This window comes from Mytilinidion resinicola (assembly GCF_010093595.1).
Source record: "Mytilinidion resinicola strain CBS 304.34 unplaced genomic scaffold BDZ99scaffold_20, whole genome shotgun sequence".
Classification (NCBI taxonomy): domain Eukaryota; kingdom Fungi; phylum Ascomycota; class Dothideomycetes; order Mytilinidiales; family Mytilinidiaceae; genus Mytilinidion; species Mytilinidion resinicola.
Genome location: NW_022985456.1, coordinates 518,757 through 536,790, shown reverse-complemented (window position 1 = coordinate 536,790; position 18,034 = coordinate 518,757). Strand labels below are relative to the sequence as shown.

General features: G+C 49.1%; 8 protein-coding genes across 8 annotated transcripts; 5 read left to right on the top strand and 3 right to left on the bottom strand.

The window, feature by feature from the left end:
• The first annotated feature begins 135 nt into the window (after positions 1 to 135).
• On the top strand, positions 136 to 419 carry BDZ99DRAFT_467175 (uncharacterized protein). The gene has a single exon (XM_033720962.1). It carries the CDS (start codon positions 233 to 235, stop codon positions 386 to 388), a length of 156 nt encoding a protein of 51 aa, XP_033571917.1. The 5' UTR covers positions 136 to 232; the 3' UTR covers positions 389 to 419.
• Positions 400 to 2,018, bottom strand: BDZ99DRAFT_575132 (SET domain-containing protein; the record flags this gene model as incomplete). The annotated part of the gene is made up of 4 exons (XM_033728434.1): positions 400 to 836; positions 893 to 1,140; positions 1,268 to 1,451; positions 1,802 to 2,018. The coding sequence occupies 4 exons, from the start codon at positions 2,016 to 2,018 to the stop codon at positions 409 to 411; spliced, it is 1,077 nt and encodes a 358-aa protein (XP_033571916.1). The 3' UTR covers positions 400 to 408.
• A 726-nt stretch (positions 2,019 to 2,744) lies between these two features.
• Positions 2,745 to 5,234, bottom strand: BDZ99DRAFT_575131 (uncharacterized protein; the record flags this gene model as incomplete). The annotated part of the gene is made up of 7 exons (XM_033728433.1): positions 2,745 to 2,935; positions 2,992 to 3,221; positions 3,274 to 3,370; positions 3,414 to 3,474; positions 4,248 to 4,569; positions 4,993 to 5,114; positions 5,187 to 5,234. 6 exons carry the CDS (start codon positions 5,232 to 5,234, stop codon positions 3,203 to 3,205), a joined length of 669 nt encoding a protein of 222 aa, XP_033571915.1. The 3' UTR covers positions 2,745 to 2,935; positions 2,992 to 3,202.
• A 1,227-nt stretch (positions 5,235 to 6,461) lies between these two features.
• Positions 6,462 to 6,842, top strand: BDZ99DRAFT_367386 (ankyrin; the record flags this gene model as incomplete). The annotated part of the gene is made up of 1 exon (XM_033714763.1): positions 6,462 to 6,842. A coding segment is annotated over one exon (381 nt), but the record flags the coding sequence as incomplete, so codon positions are not given.
• A 1,475-nt stretch (positions 6,843 to 8,317) lies between these two features.
• On the top strand, positions 8,318 to 9,318 carry BDZ99DRAFT_397158 (uncharacterized protein; the record flags this gene model as incomplete). Its single annotated transcript, XM_033716035.1, has 4 exons — positions 8,318 to 8,585; positions 8,657 to 8,892; positions 8,957 to 9,207; positions 9,264 to 9,318. Coding segments are annotated over 4 exons (810 nt in total), but the record flags the coding sequence as incomplete, so codon positions are not given.
• A 1,078-nt stretch (positions 9,319 to 10,396) lies between these two features.
• BDZ99DRAFT_511473 (uncharacterized protein) lies at positions 10,397 to 13,468 on the top strand (the record flags this gene model as incomplete). The annotated part of the gene is made up of 1 exon (XM_033724549.1): positions 10,397 to 13,468. One exon carries the CDS (start codon positions 10,397 to 10,399, stop codon positions 13,307 to 13,309), a length of 2,913 nt encoding a protein of 970 aa, XP_033571912.1. The 3' UTR covers positions 13,310 to 13,468.
• BDZ99DRAFT_491010 (uncharacterized protein) lies at positions 13,395 to 15,434 on the bottom strand (the record flags this gene model as incomplete). Its single annotated transcript, XM_033723080.1, has 2 exons — positions 13,395 to 13,600; positions 14,024 to 15,434. 2 exons carry the CDS (start codon positions 15,432 to 15,434, stop codon positions 13,395 to 13,397), a joined length of 1,617 nt encoding a protein of 538 aa, XP_033571911.1.
• An 838-nt stretch (positions 15,435 to 16,272) lies between these two features.
• BDZ99DRAFT_480942 (uncharacterized protein) lies at positions 16,273 to 17,336 on the top strand (the record flags this gene model as incomplete). Its single annotated transcript, XM_033722362.1, has 3 exons — positions 16,273 to 16,611; positions 16,739 to 16,804; positions 16,914 to 17,336. 3 exons carry the CDS (start codon positions 16,273 to 16,275, stop codon positions 17,334 to 17,336), a joined length of 828 nt encoding a protein of 275 aa, XP_033571910.1.
• Positions 17,337 to 18,034: the final 698 nt, after the last annotated feature.

Below are 18,034 nucleotides of genomic sequence, written 5' to 3'. Positions count from 1 at the left end.
AAATCTTGCATACTCATATCACCCGCTCGAAGTGGATCCATAAACACCTTCAAGTCTGAAATCACTTCTTCTAGTATTTTCACCTGCCCTGTTCTGTAAATCAATGCAGCCTCAGCTCCAGCCGTTGACGGGAAGACTCGGGTTGTAACAGCTACAACCTAGGATCAACAACTCATACGGTTCACGGTCACCTACGTACAGACTTGGAGTTGCTGGCATAGTAGCTGCCTACATGCCTAGCCAGTTACAACTTCTACAGAGAGGGGTTGGGGTACGGTGGCCTACCCTGCCTAATGCTGCCTACCGCTGCCTCCAATTAGTGCTTCTGCCTATGCATACAGTCACTTCCTACGTAGTATATAGTTTGGCCTTCGGGCCCCCGAAATAAGACAGAGTTCACATCAATTTTCAACCTGAGTGGAAGTCGGCAAGTTCGCCGTTCCATCGCGTGATTTCCCTGAGAGTAGCCTCCATTTTACTGAGCAACAGGTCAATTATGCTTGCCCAGATCTGTTTCTCGTTCGCTAATTCTTCCTCGAACACCGCATCCTCAGTATGCGCGAGTATAATTATGTATACCGACTTCGCCAATTCTGGGGGTATTCCACGTAGACAATTTAGTTTCGGGACTCCATACATGCTGGAGGAGCCGTCGGTATGGCTTGATGTATTTTGAAGATGGAAAACGGATTCCCTCGGTTCCCAAGTTTCGGACCGCCAGTGACTCGGTATGCCGTCATGCAGTTTGCGGTGGATTTCCGGTTGTACCTGACCGAGTCGAACGACGAGTTGATCGTATGGGTTATCTGGGATACAAAAGCCGAATCCCATTAAAACTAGTTTCTCCTTAGCATACGCTAATAGGACGCATTCATCAACAAAGTATGCTTACGATCCTCGTTCCCCTTTGGCGAGTAGTTGTTGAATATTTGCTGGCTTTGCTCGACGTTTTCTTCGAGATAGAGACTGAAGTTGCCATTGTCGAATTGCCATCCTACTTTCGCTCCAATACGGTGATTGAAGATATCTAGGACAGGGTACAAGATGGGAAATGAAGCATTCGTGTTTCCACTTGTTGTGAACAGATCAGACGTAAAGCTCCGCGAAGAGAATATCGTTGCAGCCCACAGGAAGAGGTCCCTATGAAAACATCGAATTAGCGTTGAAACAGTCCAGAGGAAACTCTACAGGTATAGATTAAGGAGAAAAACAACAGTAGATGATATGATATGGGATTAGATAGGACAACTTTCTCCAAGTTACTTACCATGTAAATTCCTCTGTGGGGTCACTGGCATTCTCGAGCTCTGCGATTCCCAGTTTCCATTGCTCTTTGTAAATACCTTCTCGAAAGCCTATAGAAGTTTGCTCGCGAGGAACGCCATTTGAAAGCAAGTTTGTCCCCTTGAGATACGCCAGTTCTTCGTCGTTGAACCACAATGGGTTGTCATCTCAGTTTCAGTTGGTAGTGGCAGCCAGTAACACGCCTCTATTCTCCCTTGTTTCTCTCCCTTTCTCCTCCTTACAGAGTTGCACCATCTCCCTTGCTGTCCCATGCTGTCAAGGGAGTCTCGTTACTCTATATAGTCCCTCGTTACAACATCAATACAACTCATGCTTTCCTTCACTGATCCTTTGCCCTTCCTACGCCAGCTGCCAGGTAGTAGCTGTATGTACGGAAACCAGAAACTATCTCCACCCTTTAGTCGTTGTTCGACAAGAAACAAGATGGGAATGGTACTCCTATCTATTTCTAGGTTGTCGACTAGCTTGGAACAGACACTCCCCAAGGAGCAGTTACGGATTCCGGTTAGCGACGCTGGTATCACGTTGAGGTGGGACAAGGTCAAACTAGACGGGCAGCTGCAGACAGTTTCTTTGAGGTTAACTGGTCTGCTCTTTGCGACGTAGTGATAACCGTATTCGAGATTGTGAAGCATTTCCATCTCTTCGTTGAGATGTCCTCCATTTTCCCCGAACCATTGTGTAAGTTCATCGACTTTCGATATCGGTTCCATGATGACTCGGAATATGGGAGGCTGGAAGGACGGTAATGGTTAAGCTGTAATAGATGGCTGTAATAGATAACGTACCTCTGTAGATAGCTTTGGTATGGTGCCGGGGGCTTATTCAACCCGGCCAACCAAAAATAGTCCATATATTAAAGACTTAAATCCTCATTATGTGGCGGTATGTCGCATGCAGCTGGCATAACGCTACCAAGCGGCACAATCAAAAGAGGGGAAAGGCAAACAGAATCCTGGCTGTAATTTTCAGCTTTGAGCCGCAGCTTCTTCGTATAAGAGCTAGGCATATTCAAAGGGCTTATTTAGCTTTCCATCCTCGAACTGAACAAACCTCATTATATCCCATCTCAAGTTACCAAGCAAGCCAAGCAAACCCTCATCATGAGCCAACCATGGAAACCATTCTGGCCTCCAGCTCCAGCCAACATCTTTGTCAATCCCAACCTTAATGTTGTCTGCGCCTCCAAGGGAGCACTGCCTCACGACAGCAAGTTTGCTGACGGCACCAAAGTCATGCGTCTGGACGACATGAATTCGTTCCTTGTTGAGGTTGCGGAGAGGAAGGTTACAGAACAGACCAAGTAGCACCGAAGTTGGTGAGCTATCTTAACTGATTGATGAGTCACATGGCTAACTTTCACCAGATTATAGGATTTGTGCAGTCAAATTGAGCAATGGCAGACGTGGGACGGGGTATATGGCAGGCACGGCAGGATAAGGTCAATTTGAATATTTAAGTTAATTTAATGGACCTCTCCTCGCCGAGGAGGGCCAATTCTCTTGTGATCCGTGATCCTTCGTGCCGGTGATATAGACCCTTCAATACACAACGAGGATTCTCAGCTCAATACTCTCTCTCGGGGGTTCATTGTTGGGACATTGTGGATCGTAGAAGGACCTATGAGCAACTGGATAATCATGGTCAGGTATTGTACGGAGATGATGGAGCGCAAGTGATTCAAACCTTCTCCTCTTACTAAGGTATCCATTGAGTTGAAAACGATGATTTCGTTGGGCCCTTGGTTCGGCAGGTAGTACCACTTCTGCGACGGATTATAAACGACTTGCTGTGATTCCAACACGGCCGTCGTGTGTACTTCGTCGAATATTATAACATCGTTACGGTCGAGCGATCGAAGGTCGCAGAGGGCGAGAGACCAGCTCCGAAGTGGTCCTCACAATGGTTTCCAGATGCTGTCTGTTGTTAGACGCAGAAGAACTTGGGAAGATTTGGTGTGGAACGGACTTGAGTATTTGTATTCGAGAGTTTTTGATCGCCTCGGCCTGGGTCCTGTCTCCTGTGAGTTGCTCAATGAGCTCCAATGCGTAACCATGAGTGTAATCTAGACTGTCAACGGCGACGCTTCAAAGGGCTATTTGCCATACCAGTGTGAACGTTGGGAATTGGCTGGCCAAAACTGCCAGAATGGCCTCCTTCTCCATCCGACTGACCGGCGTGGTTAGTAAACCGGCCAATCCTCAATCGGATTGACGGTCGGTTTATTAGTATAGACTCTAGATAATCCAATCAATCAAACCTCTAGCCAATCAAACCTCAAGCGGAGATTGATGCGATTGATCCGATTGGTGTATACAAATCAGAAAGGATATATACGAATCGGAAAGGATGCATACGGTCGTGATTTTTATGGGTATAACATCGTCATATAAGCTTACTACGCCCATGGATGAGGCTACGGAGTGCCCCAGAGTAGAGGGCAACGTGAGAGTACCATGGTGTTGAGGTTCTAGGTGAGGGGGGGCTCAGGATGTCCCTTGGGAACGTCGGGCGGAGTACCAAAGGGGGGCACATTTTTGAGGCCTAGAAGACCCAATGATTCGCTTCAAACGTAATTCGACCTGTAGAAATCGATTCCCGTTATCCGTTTGAGGTTAGCAATACGTGTTCTCCCGCCTCCGCCGGCGGAACCTCCGGGCGGCAGAACGCCGTGATTCTATTGGCTCGTTAAGACACGGTGAGGGCCTCAGCGCACAGATCTCTTAGCGCGACCGTATTCACTCATTTGTCAATCTGGATCAAACCGTTCAAACCAAAATTCTAATCAATCCAATCAATCAAGCTTCATTCTATATATAACAACCCAATCAATCTGTTCTCTAGTTGAGCCGGCCGCCGGTTTAGTAACCACGCTGCGACTGACGGATCTACCTAGCTTAGCATAGGGTTCTCATCAAGGACCAAGCATCAAGACTACTTACGACACATTCATGGACATAAGCTGCTCGGGCACCCAATTTGTCCTTCAAAAAGGCCTTGATCTCAGCCATGTACGTGGTTTTGAGATTTTCTTGGTCAAAATAGTCGTCATATTCCATGGTCGTATTGAGATCGGCAACCTGGAATCCCTCACGGTCAAGAGATAGCTTGTCCTTCAAAGATCGCAGGTCGTGGATGGGCGCGTTGGGGATTTGCACTACATTGTAGTTGCAGACGGGGAAATCCCCGTCTGGCGGCTGGAACAGGAGCTCGTATAGACGCTCGTGAGATGGCCATGACTCTCGCTCGAAAAGGTGAGGGTTCCTTGAGTCAATCCAGATATACTAGAGACAGACGAGGCTGGCTGGGCCGACGCGAGCAGGTACAGTCTACACCAGCGAACGGCAGTTTTCCAGGAATGGTTATTTTTCGGCGTCATGAGTGAAGTCTTCTCCGCAGCGGGCATCACAGTTGCACTGAACGACTTCATAGATGGCGACTGCGTGACCACAAAGAAATTGGCCGATTACGTCAGGTCATTTGCTTCAGCAATAACGAGCTCGGCAGTCGACATACGAGTAGTAGCAGTGCGGCGGATCGAGCTGTGTCTATTCATCCGCACACGCTACGCATCCTTTAGACCGCCAGGGGCCATGACTGTGGCACTTTCTGCTTGTCCCAATCGCTGGCCGGTTGCCTTGCCAATCACTACCCTGACAGAGGGTTTGATGGTTCTTCCTTTTGTACCATGGACCGACGGCTTTGTCGAGTTCATTCGCGATCAAAGGCTCGCTCGCTACTGGGCTCGTGATGAGGCGGACCTCTGGATTGGTAGAAAGGATTTTAACCAGAAAGCTGATATCCGATGGCTGGTGCCCCAATCAGCTCGCTGCTTTCATGTCTATGGACGGAAGCACATGCTATTATCTGACCAGACTTACTCCCGTAAAAATGAGAGACCATGGTCGTTGCTCTGCCAGCATCTGCATCTGCGGCCAGGTCCAAGGGGATTACAAACCCAGGCATACCTCTCATTGTGCTGGTAACTGTCATTTCCTAGGACCCGCGATGGAGCAACTCGAATCCATTATCGAGTCTGATGGTCTTCCTCTAATACATATAGAAGAAAATTTGGAGGCCAGGTTAGTCTGAGATTGGTGCGCCGAAATCCGTCAGAATGCTACATCGCGCTCTCACATGTTTGGAGCCATGGCCTAGGAAATCGTAACGAAAAGGCCCTACGAAAGTGCTAAGTATTGCGGCTTATCCACCAACGCAAGCAATTAGGGACGCCATAGTGCAATGCTGGGATATGGATCGATACAGTATATGTGCCAGTATCTGGCCGGTGTCGAAATCTCTCGATCCGCCGCATAGGCGCGATATACCGGGAGGCCAGCCTCATAATTGTGCTCGATGAGGATCTGCAACAAGTCGGACCCACGAACCCAGTCGAAAGGGCTATTCGAGTCGCAAGTTGCACATGGCAAAGGCGTCTATGGACTCTCCAGGAGGCAAGTCTTAACGAACCCGGCGCCGTGGTCATTCAATTTAAAGATGGTCTAATTCTGCTCAATCAGCTCATCCAGGACTGCTTGGGGCATGAGCCCGCATGTATCGTCAGCACTCTCACAACCAAGGCTCAGGAACCAATTTTTCCTTTAACGGCAGTGGGTCCATTCCGGGCTTGTGCCAGATACAGTCCTGCCGACTACGCAGAGTTTCAGGGCGAGTCACCTTTTTTGGCCATTTTCCTCCTACTTTAGCTTAGAGGAACACTTCATAGCATCACGTACGGCCTCGCGTGTAGCATCACGTACGGCCTCGTGTATACCATCACGCACGGCCTCGTGAATACCATCACGTGCAGAGAGACGTAAGGGTGAACGCCCGGAGGAAGCTCCGGCCCCTCCGAGCCAATTAGAAGGCCGTGAAGCGACAGGGTGTGCGCGGAGTGATTAGGGGGTGTGCGTTTATCCCTCCCCTTAAGCAACAGCCCTAGTCCGCTCGGACAAGCAATTGCTAGTAAGAGCTTGGAATGTCTAGAAATCATCCAAGTCCTCTTAGAGAACGGCGGAGAACCGGACAGTGTTGTGTGGGTATACAGTAGGACCTACAGGTCGACAACGCATTGAAATAGAGGAGCTATCAAAAGTACAACAGCTGTTGAAAGCCGGGGCAAATATAAGTCTGCCAGCTAAATGGGGACTCTGCCAACACCCCTCCAAGCTGCGGCAGCACAAGGAGCCAATAACATAATTCGATATCTGATACAGGAGGGAGCTGACGTCGACGAGCCTCCCGCGTCCCGAGCCGGAGGTACAGCCCTTCAACTTGCTACCATGGAAGGGTATACTTGCACAGCATTGTTGCTGCTAGAACATGGCGCGGACGTCAATGCAGCGCCCTCGTTACTAGAAGGCAGGACGGCCTTCGGAGCCGCTGCAGACAATGGTCGAATCGAGATGATGCTCCTACTCGTGCAGAACGGGGTTGATCTGCTATCGAATGACGGAACCCAGTATACGCGTGCACTAGACTTCGCAGAGAAGGCCGGCCAAATTGCTGCTCGCGATTTGGTGCAGCAGCTATACGAGACCGCTCCTAGCAACGAAGAATTGCGAAGGATGTTTGCGCCCGATGGCCAAGATGAGATGGTAGTGGATGAGAGCGAAATGTTCAGCGACTGGTTATCGTTTCTTCCGGAGCTATAATTCTAATCGGTAGCTAAGGAGACTTCTTGCCATTGAAATCCGGGAATTTCTTGCATACGGAGTCGATCATTCACCAGCTTCCATATGGTCAGAGTTCTTCTAGTTGTCTTCATCATGAGTCCTGACTTAAGCTTAATCTAGCTGACTGTTCTATGGCATTCCAGAGACGTTGAACAATGCAGACGACTAGGCATCTATTTTGCAAGCAGCTAAAAGATACTTTATATGAGCTATTCGGCGAACGGGCTGCAGCTGCGAAGATGCCTAAGGCCGCAAGCTCACGCACCCAAGACCGCGTCAACCCTAAAGATTCGTGTGCCTTCAAGCTTCTTCTATGTTCTCTTCCTTCAAATCATCTTCTTTCACACTATCTCCATTTCTTGCCTTTTGGCCGTCAGAATAGCACAGTGTATACTGGCGAGGGCCGACATAACTCTCGATCTTGTAAGGCCCCTCAAGCTGCGTTCTTCCAGGAACACAAAGATAGACGACTTGTCCCGGTCTATATCGATTTTGCTATCACCATCGATCAGTGTTGTGAGTTCCTACAAGGAGTTAGGTTTCTTACCGAACCATAGTCTACAACTAAGGGTCGGCCTCTTTCATGATCGAATGTAAACTCAGGGCTTGGAGAACTACGAACCGCGTTAGCGCCCAAAATGCAAATGTCGGTTACTAATTGTATTATCACATCTTACCGACGTGGAGACCCCATGCTAGATGCTTTGCCGCCGTGGACTAGAATGACTAGTTTGCGAAGGTCTCGCAGTTTCGTTTTAAGACGCTGCAGATGTTTAATTTTTCATAGGTGAAATGTCGATGGAAGCTTACTTGAATGGGTCTGGGGCAGGTTGAAGAGATATTGAAATCGTGAATAAGGCGAATAAGCGCCCTATGCGGCAAATTGACTTGAAGTTAGGCAACAGTCGGAATACCGCCTCGTTCATCGACCAATAGTGTCTTGCCAGCTGTTTTGCCTGCAGCTGGCCCTGTCATTCTACACAGCCCGAGTCAAATCATATCCCCAGTTAGGTAACTGGAAAGAAGGAAAGGTACATGCGGCGCATGTCTGCAACCTGTGTCAAATACTACATCTGGAAGGTACTTTGGCTTTGCGCCCGAAAGTTCACTCCTTTCCCGAGTCAGCCTTGCTATTCGCAAACTGTTATCACCAGTGTCTTATCTCGTAAACCTCTTTCATTGAGCCCCTAAAATGTTCAAGCTCAGATTGGAGTCTCGACTGGTTTCCTGCGTGTCTTGGTTATTCGGACGAGATGTATACCATAACTGCAAAGTCAGCACGCGACAAAGTAAAACTCCCTTGAACATTCGAACATTCCACAGTAAATGCTAACATTCGAGCAGTTGAGGATTACCATTCCGGATACCCTCGTTTCTCCGCCCTAATTGCCGCCCACGACTCATTTCAGATATGCCGTCGCTTCTCGAATCTCCGTTCTCGGCTTTTGCTTCTAAAACAAGACAAGCTTTCTATGCTTGAACAGCGGCTGGAGACGATCGATGCGAATGAGCATGCTCCTTTATTCCTTGGGAGTAGCCGCGACGATAGAAATGCAGAACGCTCTTCTACGCTCTTGGAGATCGACACCGCTTTGGCCGATTATGGTATGTGGACTCCCTCTAGACTAAACCTGGCCAAGACACGGAGAAAAGCCTTGGATTTGACCTTTTCTCAGACAATTTTGTGGAAAGAACCCGTCGCATGCGCGAGAGTGAAGACGCAGAGCCACGAAATGTACGAAGCTTGCAGAACTGGGTCAACGGCAACGGATGCCTGAGTTGGGAAGATACAGCGTACTTGACCTATTGCCATGATTTGCGGAGCGTAGTCCCCTCGAAAGATGGCGCGGCCATGCGGTTCGAGGCTTGGGTTGAGGATTGTCTTGTCCGATTACTAAGGAGACATCAGAACGTGAGCATCACCATCCGAATTCCTGTTTTATGTTTAATCGATCTCACTCATGCGATCGTGGCAGAGCTCGCAACCCAATTTATCGAAGGATCCACACGTGTTTGTGTTCTCGACTCCGTTCGTGGGTAGAGTGGCCCGGACGCTGATTGTGTTGCTCATTATTGTGCTGTTGTCGCTGCCGATAGTCGTTTGTCATTCGGTAGGGAGCTCCTCGGCGCGGGTTGCTGTTATCGTGTTATCACTCGTGGCCTTTCTCGCAATACTGTCTGGTTTTGTTACTAGAAGGACGAATGAGTTGTTTCTAGCTGGAGCGACGTAAGTGCAGATGTATGCTGTTATAAGCGATGCAGAAATCTAACGTAATTGTGAAGGTACACGACTGTTTTGGTGGTATTTGTGTCTGGTACGAACATAGGCACGAATTGACTGGGCTGGCTGAGAACTAATGGGATATATGAAAGGTTGGAAATGGTTGGAAATGAATCATTTAATGAATTTTTAGTCGGGTTTCTGGTACAGTACTAGGTCATAAGTCTGGGCACACGGGATTGCCACTGCTTGGCTCCAATCTTGCTCGCTTGACACCACCGTGAGGAGCGGCCCAGCTAATAAGCAGCTAGCTAGTTAAGAGACAGCCTAATTTGCACTACTTGAAGCTTGACATCGTTTCTAGGTTTTTGGAATTCTATGGGGGGTACCCAAGCGGTGGTAGTAGACGCGTGTGTACAGACTTATGACCTATCGTTGTAACAAAAAAACGGATCGAAGGCGCGAGGAGAAACGAATAGAGAGATAAATTTTGCATGTACGGCGCTTGAGTCTTCTCAAGAATCGTGGCCAATATATCTTCTTGCTACCTACTGAGGCCCCATACTGAGTCTCTAGAAAGATTCCCCGAATGCCCCGAGCGAGGCAGACTAGTCAGTTCGTAGAAAGCAAGAGTTCGGCGGAGATGGTAACGGCAACGGCACAGCAAGACTTCGCCGATGCTGTAAGTGAGGCGGATTTCACCTTGCTTATGGGTACGTGATGTGCAGCCGAGTGACGTGGCGTATCAGGCAGCAGGGCAGCAGGGCAGCAGGGCAGCAGGGCAGCAGGGCAGCCAATATTTATCTACAGAACAAGGATAAGACCTTCACAACCTCGGATGGCGCGACCGAAGCCTTGCTCGTCACTGCGAAGTCTGTGGTCTCTCAAACTTGTCTGAACGAGCAGGAATCGCCGCTCGCGCTCGCTAAGGGGTTTTTACTGGAGTATGATATGGAAAACTGGGGTGTGGTGCAAGCTAGGTAGAGTTTACAATCAGCCTCATAATAAGGTAAGTGTCTCATATTCCCTAGCATTGACCAGCACAAGAGGTTTTTGGAGCTGTCTTATTTTTGGCGCGGCTTTTCATTTCGCTGACTGCACTTTTGCGAGCTGGGTTAAGACGACAAAACTCAAGAGATATTTTGAGCCGGACGCTTCCGACCAACAGCAAGCAATGGACGACCCTGAAAGAACGATGATGATCCAAATCGCACGAGAAGCTGTGGAGGCGACTCCACAAGATTCTTTGAAACGAGCAGTACGGTTAGAGGCCCTTGGATGTCAACTCAGGGATAGATATTTGATATCTGGGTTGATGGCTGACCTTGAAGAATCAATTCAACTCGCACGTAAAGCTCTCAGTATAGTTTCAGAGCATCACCCACATCACCCATACCGGACAATGTATCTACTCAGCCTCCGAGCTCGACTGAGCGATAGATATACACGACTAGGTGTGCTGGCCGACCTTGATGAAGAAATTCAACTCGCACAAGAAGCTCTACATATAACCCCAAAATATCGCCAAGGCCGGCCCTCCCAGCTACAAAACCTTGGGATTTGCTTTCGAGATAGGTATCAGAGAATAGGAGCGATGGCCGACCTTGAGAAAGCAATCCAAATCACGCGGGAAGCTGTTAAGGCGACTCCAGAAAATGACCTAATTCGGGCAAGCATGTTGAAGAGTCTCAGCATTGTTCTTGGAGACAGACATAAAAGAAAAAAAGAAATGGCCGACCTTGAAGAGGCCATTAAAGTCGCACGAGAAGCCGTTCACGCGAATTCAGCCGAGCTTCGAAAGCGTGAAGTATGGTTGAATAACCTTGGCATTTGGCCCGGGGACCCCGAGCGGGCAAGGCTCTCAAACAACCTTGGAAATCTACTCTACGATAAATATGTCAGAATCGGAGCGATAGCGGACCTTCGAGAGTCAATCCAATACACACGGGAAGCCGTTAGTCTGACTCCAGAAGATCACCCAGACTGGATGTACTTTTTGCACAATCTTGGCAATAGACTAAGGTCTAGCTACTTAAAAACAGGAGCAACACCTGATCTTGAGGAAGCACTCCAATTTGCACGGCGAGCTGTGGATGCGAGTCCGGAAGACCACCCAGACCGAGCACTAGTGTCATCCTACCTCGGCATCATACTTCAAGATAGAAATTTGAGAAATATGACCGAGATCGATGAAGCAATCCAAATCGGACAGCAAGCTAAAGATGCGAGCTCAGAAGATCAAGATCAAGCAAAACGGATGACCGGCCTTGTGACTAGAGCTGGCGATAGGGACTCGGGAACAGGAATGATGAACGATATCGAAGAAGCGATTTTACACCATCAAGCTGCTCTCCATCAGTCTAACGCCCCCACTTTGATTCGCATTGGAGCGGCCGAGGATATCGTTAGATGTTGCTTACTCAAATCAGACTGGCAGCAAGCTTGCGAGGGAGCAGCCATGGGTGTTCATCTCATTCCTAAACTCATCTCACGATCACTGCCAAATTCCGATAAACAGCATCTGCTTAGCGATATAGCCGGCTTCGCTTGCGATGCAACCGCAATAGCACTGCAGGCAGGAAAATCCCCGCTCGTTGCGCTGAACCTACTTGAACAGGGACGCGGCGTGCTTGCAGCATCTCTTGAGGAGATGCGGACGGAAATTCTCGATCTGGAGGCGAGTCACCCTGATCTGGCAGATAAATTCGTCCAGCTTCGAGATGAATTACAGCCGTCCATCTCACAAGAGCTCTCTGTGGCGGATTTAAATCCCGGGACTTCCTCGCAAGGCTACATGAATCGACATTCTGCCGCAGATCGTGAGCTCGATGAGCTAATTCTCAAAATTCGCCAACAACCCGGGTTCGAAGACTTCCTAATTCCTCCCAGTGAAGAGGGAATGCAAAATGCTGCGAGGTATGGCCCTATTGTCGTTGTCAACGTCAGCAACCATCGCTGCGATGCACTACTCATTACGCAACATCAGATACAGTCTTTGGCCTTACTCCGCCTAAAAAGCGAGGAGATCGAGGAGAAGGCACAGAGAGGTGGCTTGGGGAGTCATAGAGTCCTATCATGGCTATGGGAGGCCGTTACAAACCCGATTCTAGACACTCTAGGGTTCACTCAACCTCCTTCTCATGATAAATGGCCGCATATATGGTGGATTCCTACCGGTCTCCTAAGCAAATTTCCTCTCCACGCAGCTGGGCTTCATGGCGAAGGTTGCACCAAAACAGTCCTCGATAGGGTCATGTCGTCCTACAGCTCGTCCATCAAGGCTATCATACAGGGTCGCCGGCGTCGTGCACTAGAAGCCACACCAACGGCTCCGAATCATGCGCTTCTTGTCGCTATGCAGGATACACCAGAACATCCTAGGCTTAATTTTGCCGCAAAAGAGGTAGAGATGCTACAAGACGTTTGCAAGTCAATGGACTTTGATCCTATTGTACCAAGAGTAAGACGACACAAGCAAGATATCATCTCGCATCTTCCGAGCTGTAAGATATTCCATTTCGCTGGTCATGGCCATACAGACGACGACGATCCTTCACATAGCTATTTGCTCCTGGAAGATTGGAAGAGCGACCAGTTAACGGTGGCTACTCTGTTGGAGATGAATCTTCGCCAGCGCTCACCATTCCTCGCCTACCTCTCGGCTTGCGGTACTGGTGAGATCAGAGACGAAAGGTTCTATGATGAGAGCATCCACCTGATCAGTGCTTGTCAACTGGCGGGATTTCGCCACGTCATTGGCACTCTGTGGGAGGTCAATGATGAGTCCTGCGTGGATATGGCGAGATTCACGTACGAGGGGATAAGAGATGGAGCCATGACAGATGAGTCGGTATGCCTAGGGCTACATAAAGCTACTAGAGAGCTTCGAGACCGTTGGCTACGTGTGCCAGCAAAGACCAGACGTAGGAGCCCATCGACTAGAAAGGTATACACGCCTGTAGGGGAGGATAGTATAGGAGCAATAACTACGAGTGATGGGGATCAGCGTGATTCCAGGCTGCCGAGAAAGATTGTTTTAGACGACTCGGATGATGAGGAGGATGACCGGCTACAACACTGGGTTCCCTACGTCCATTTTGGCGTATGATTTGGGATAGTCTACTTCAGCCGCAACCAGTCCTTCATTTCGAGAATAGGGTTACGGGATTATGCTACAAGTGTTGTAGCATACTTCAGCGAGCGTTTGTACGAATGCGGAAATTCAATGCAGCCCAATCGTCTGATAAACCATCATGGCCTCGTCCCCTTGATTTTGTAGTCCTGTCCCCCTCGAATGATGTAGCGAGTTCTGGCAACTCCAATGACATAAAGGAAGTCGACCGAATAGTAAGAAAAACCTTGATGATGTCCTCACACTGGGGCTGCGCTTTCTCTTTTACTTCCAGCGACATTTTCATCCTTAGCTTCTTCCTCCACTCTCCACCGGCGCTTTGACCAAATCCTCTAGGTAGGACAACTTCGTGGTTCGCACGGAGAATATTCTCTATCTCCCAACAATGGCCCATACTGTAAAGGTGGATATGAAGAGCATCGCCTCCTTCCTTTCCTGTATTTTCCACGATCAACTCTAAAGCATCACCATCTTCCACTTCAACTACACATTCTGAATGGGAACATCCAGCGTGAAACCATCCTTCTTGCAAACATCCCGGGTGAAACACGTTCCCAGTTCGATCAATGAGTCGAATTGCAAATGCCTTCCTGAAAGGATGCGCTGGATCAACAAGCGATGGGTTGGTCAGGTCCCTCACTAGTTTGAACCTCGCTAGGTGTTCCGCGACGTCTAAAACATGGCATGCACTTCCATCTTGATGGGATGTTGTCGTTGGTACGTGAACAACTGGCTGGTTTGTTTCGTCTCGGATTTCGTAACCATTGTCGCTGTCCATAGCCACATAGAATGAGATTGGACGTCCAAGGATCGTATTGCTACTGTCGGAGACATCAAGAGACCTTCGTTCTTGCAACGCGGCTGTCCAGTCACCGGGATGTGGGAGGCCAAGCTCGAGTCGTACCGGGAATTTCCGCAAGGAGAGATAAGTGAGTGCTGTTGCCATCCACCCTGTCTCCACATAGACAGATTTTGTCTCGAGCACCTTCAGAGTAGATGTGAGAGCTCTGACCTGGGTGACAGTAGCAATTACTAGAGTCCTGTTCGACACCGAGTCTTCTTTTGCAGAACCTAAAGGATGCACAGAGAATTGGTCATGGTCACAAATGCCGTGTGCCTGTCCAGCTTCTAGCTGAATGCTACCGTCCGGTTTCTTGATGATCGGAATAGGTGCTGAACGAATCCGCGGAGTGGCTCGTCCGAAGAAGCAGAGGTTCTTGTTCCCATAGAACATTGGGTTTTGCTCGTTTTTGCGTTTCTCGCGAGTTTCCCGGAATCTGGCACACAGATGGTGATAGATGTGCTGCTGTTTCCCCCCAACGCCACCAAGTTTGGCAAATGTTCTGAGCAAGAAGTAAGATAATACCCCATGCCTTTCCCCGTTCTGGTTGAGAACAAGTTCCTTAGCTACCTCGGTGGGCCCGCATGCGGTGAGAATCGTATAACCGTCAGGATTGACCAACCAATTGGGGCGCAAGGAAACATCGCGATAAGCGGGACGGCTAGCTTCAGCTTCGAGGCTGAGGCTCTGACTAGGATCGAGGGGGTATGCCGCGTCTGTCTGGGGGTCATAGCTAAGACATCGGACCATGGAATCTTTGCGTACAACACTTCCAGAAAAACAGCAGTCCAGAACTAGGGTCACCGTCAAGCCTTTCTCTACCATGTCTCTCAGCAAATACGCCAACTCCAAGCCTCGAAGATATCGCATGTTAGTCCTGTCCGTTACTTCGAGTAGAACTAATGCTAGATCTCCTGGAGACTTAATGGATGAGCCGCCGGAAGCCTTGATCGTGGTGCCGTGACCAGAGTAATGGATATAAACAAAATCACCGGGCTTTGCCGAAGAAGTGATCTTCTTTACGCTGGATGTCACGTTATCATATGTTGGCCAGAGCTCTGGGCTTTCGGCTAGGGGAGAAAGATTCGAGTCTTCCGCTGGGCTCGCTGTGAACATTTGTATGTGAACAGGGTTTGGCATTTCTTCTATGATTTTCCTGACTTGTTGAACGTCTCGCATGCAGCCTCTCATAGGACTCTCTGGATAGGCATTGATGCCGATCAAGATCGCGTAGTGAGTCGTGATAGCATGTTGCTCCATAATCGGGATGACTTTGAACCTCCGATCTAATGAGTTAGAGAGTAGCCGCTAACGGGAGATAGGCGTGTAAGCTACAATGCGCTATCTGAGCCATCTGATGGGTCTAAAGTTAGAAGTGAGACTACTTACACGCGAAGATAATAGCAGTGCGGCAGAAGCATGGATAGCGAGAGGGGAGTAGGAAGAGTGTCGCTAATGGTCTTCGATGCGAGACACTCAGCTATGTTTCTTTGTGGCTGAGAGGGAACAGCGGTAATGCAAAGGTCGGTATTCGAGGATCTGTGCCTGAGGTTGACGTTCTCTAGAACTATGCGCACGGACGCAGACCTAATGCAGACGACTATTCTAGGGGTCTACGCCTCGTGGTCCCCATGCCCCCGCGATCGTGTGCGACAAGGAAGTAACGTAGTTCTAGATGTGACTATAGCCAGCTAACTCTGATTAGGCGCCAATACACTGCAGCGTTTGCGATTCTCTTCTCAGTGACTGGAATGAGCGGATGAGGAATCGTCGCAACGAGCATGGAACATCTAAGGGCCAGAACCAGCTGCTGCATCTTTCGTCGACAGCGTCTAATTGGCGGAACTTATCTAACCTTTACCTAAGAAAAACAAATCTAGGGAGTGCATCATAGCCTGACGCTGCCTTGTCGTCGACGTGCTTATCTACGCCCCGTTTATGTGAGCGTTCCTGAATACCAATCACAGGAGTAGACGTGGTGCGGGGGTCCTCATCTCCATGAAAATATACCTTAAAGCCTTCCCAAGGTTAATTGAGGGTGTGGAGCAGCCCCCTCGTCTCGATATTTGATATTGGAACTAGTACATCCAATGTAAAGATGCCTATTGTTGAAAGCACAAGGACTGTCACTCTCAAAGCTCATGGCACTTCCTATCAGCTTCTCGCAGCAAACATCGCGGATATTACCACCGTATTTACCCCGCCGGCATCTTGTGCAACCCCCTGTTATTTCCCAAATGATTACAGTCGTTCCGATGTCGCTCTCATTGGCACAGCATGCTCCTATTCTGGCAACGACCACAAGGAATGCGAGCCCGGTAGTTATAACAGCTCGGCCACAGTATTTCCGTATTACTCCCCTGGATTATGTCCACATGATACTATGGCGTGTAGTCCAATCTCGGAAATAGCCTTTGCTCCGAACGTTACTACGCAAGTTTGTTGTTCAACGTATAACCTTCCGTAGCCCCTTATTCCAAAACCTTGAATAGCTTACTCGCGATCAGAGGATTTCAATGCAACCATTATGACTACCAAGGCGACTACTCTGCCCAATGCTTTAGCTACGTGCCCGTGTCCTCCTCGATAATCCCAATCTTCTTGGCCCCGAACGCCTCCGCCACTGGACAGTAACCGGTCCTCAACAGCTATACAGCTTATCCAGTTACCTACATCGCAACAGTAGCACATGCTGGGATAACGATCGCTTGGGAGGCCACAGATACCGCAATCATTCAGCTCTTGGCAAGCTCGTCATCGGCACCAAGCGCCTCACTGGCTGCAGCAAACTCAAGCACCTCAGCTTCATCCTCGTCACTCACCAGCACCCAACAGCCAATCTTCTCACAGTCTCCGACTACTTCTCAGCCCCCCAAGGGCGGCCTTTCGGCAGGCGCTAAAGGTGGCATCGGCATCGGCGTTGTCATAGTGGTCTCACTGATCGCAGGCGGCGTATACCTCTATATCCGCCATTTGAAAAAGGCGTTGAAGGCTGCGAGGGATGAGCCGGAGCAGGCCAAATCGGAGTTACCTGCTACGGGAAAGAAAAGAGTGGAGCCCGTCGAGATGGGCGTCCCATCGCATGCTGCTCATGAGCTGGCTGTGAATGAGATACCAGTCGAACTCGATGGGCAGGTCGTTGAAGAGGCTAGGCGACTATGAACGGGAGGAAACTTTCCAGACTCGCAAGCCTAGCCGTGCGAGACAAACATCAAGTGTACGAGGAAGAAGACGGGAAAGGGTACAAAACGCCTGATTTGGATGCGAACTTCTTTTTCATCTTAACTACTAATTGGCTGTATTTCTTAGGCCGCGGGACGATAATTCTAGGTGAAATGGGCCAGGGCTAATGAAAAGAGCGTCGTACAGCTCTACTCTTTAAAAAAGTATATGTAGGCCCTATATTTAAGCGCGACGTAGAGCATCGATGATCCCGGAGAGGCTTTCACTTATCCGCCAATGTCTACAGTCAGTCGAATAGGGCTTTGCGTAACCTATAGCACTCAGCAACGCTTATTTCTATTCTCAATACATCTTCCTATATAATCTACCTTTATTTCGATATATGTAGTAAACATCATTGACACAAGCACGCGGGGTATAAAAAGGGTGGCATACTCGGCAGCTCAACACCGTCTGAGGTGGTCCAGAGAGCCGTCAAGCTTGCCAAAGCTGGTCTTTTATGAATAACAATAGCATATCAGAGGACCTCAAGCGCTGCTAAACAAGAGTACACAAGCATAGAAACAGCTGGAGTGTGTATACACCTTACGGATTTGTGGACTACTACTTTATGTTGACACTCATCAACCGCGATGTCTGTCTCCTAGGTGCACCTGGCTACCACTGCTTGAAGTGCT

Bases quoted from the DNA above. Each gene is read 5' to 3' on its own strand.
- BDZ99DRAFT_467175 (XM_033720962.1), top strand. From the start codon at position 233: ATGCCTAGCCAGTTACAACTTCTACAGAGAGGGGTTGGGGTACGGTGG.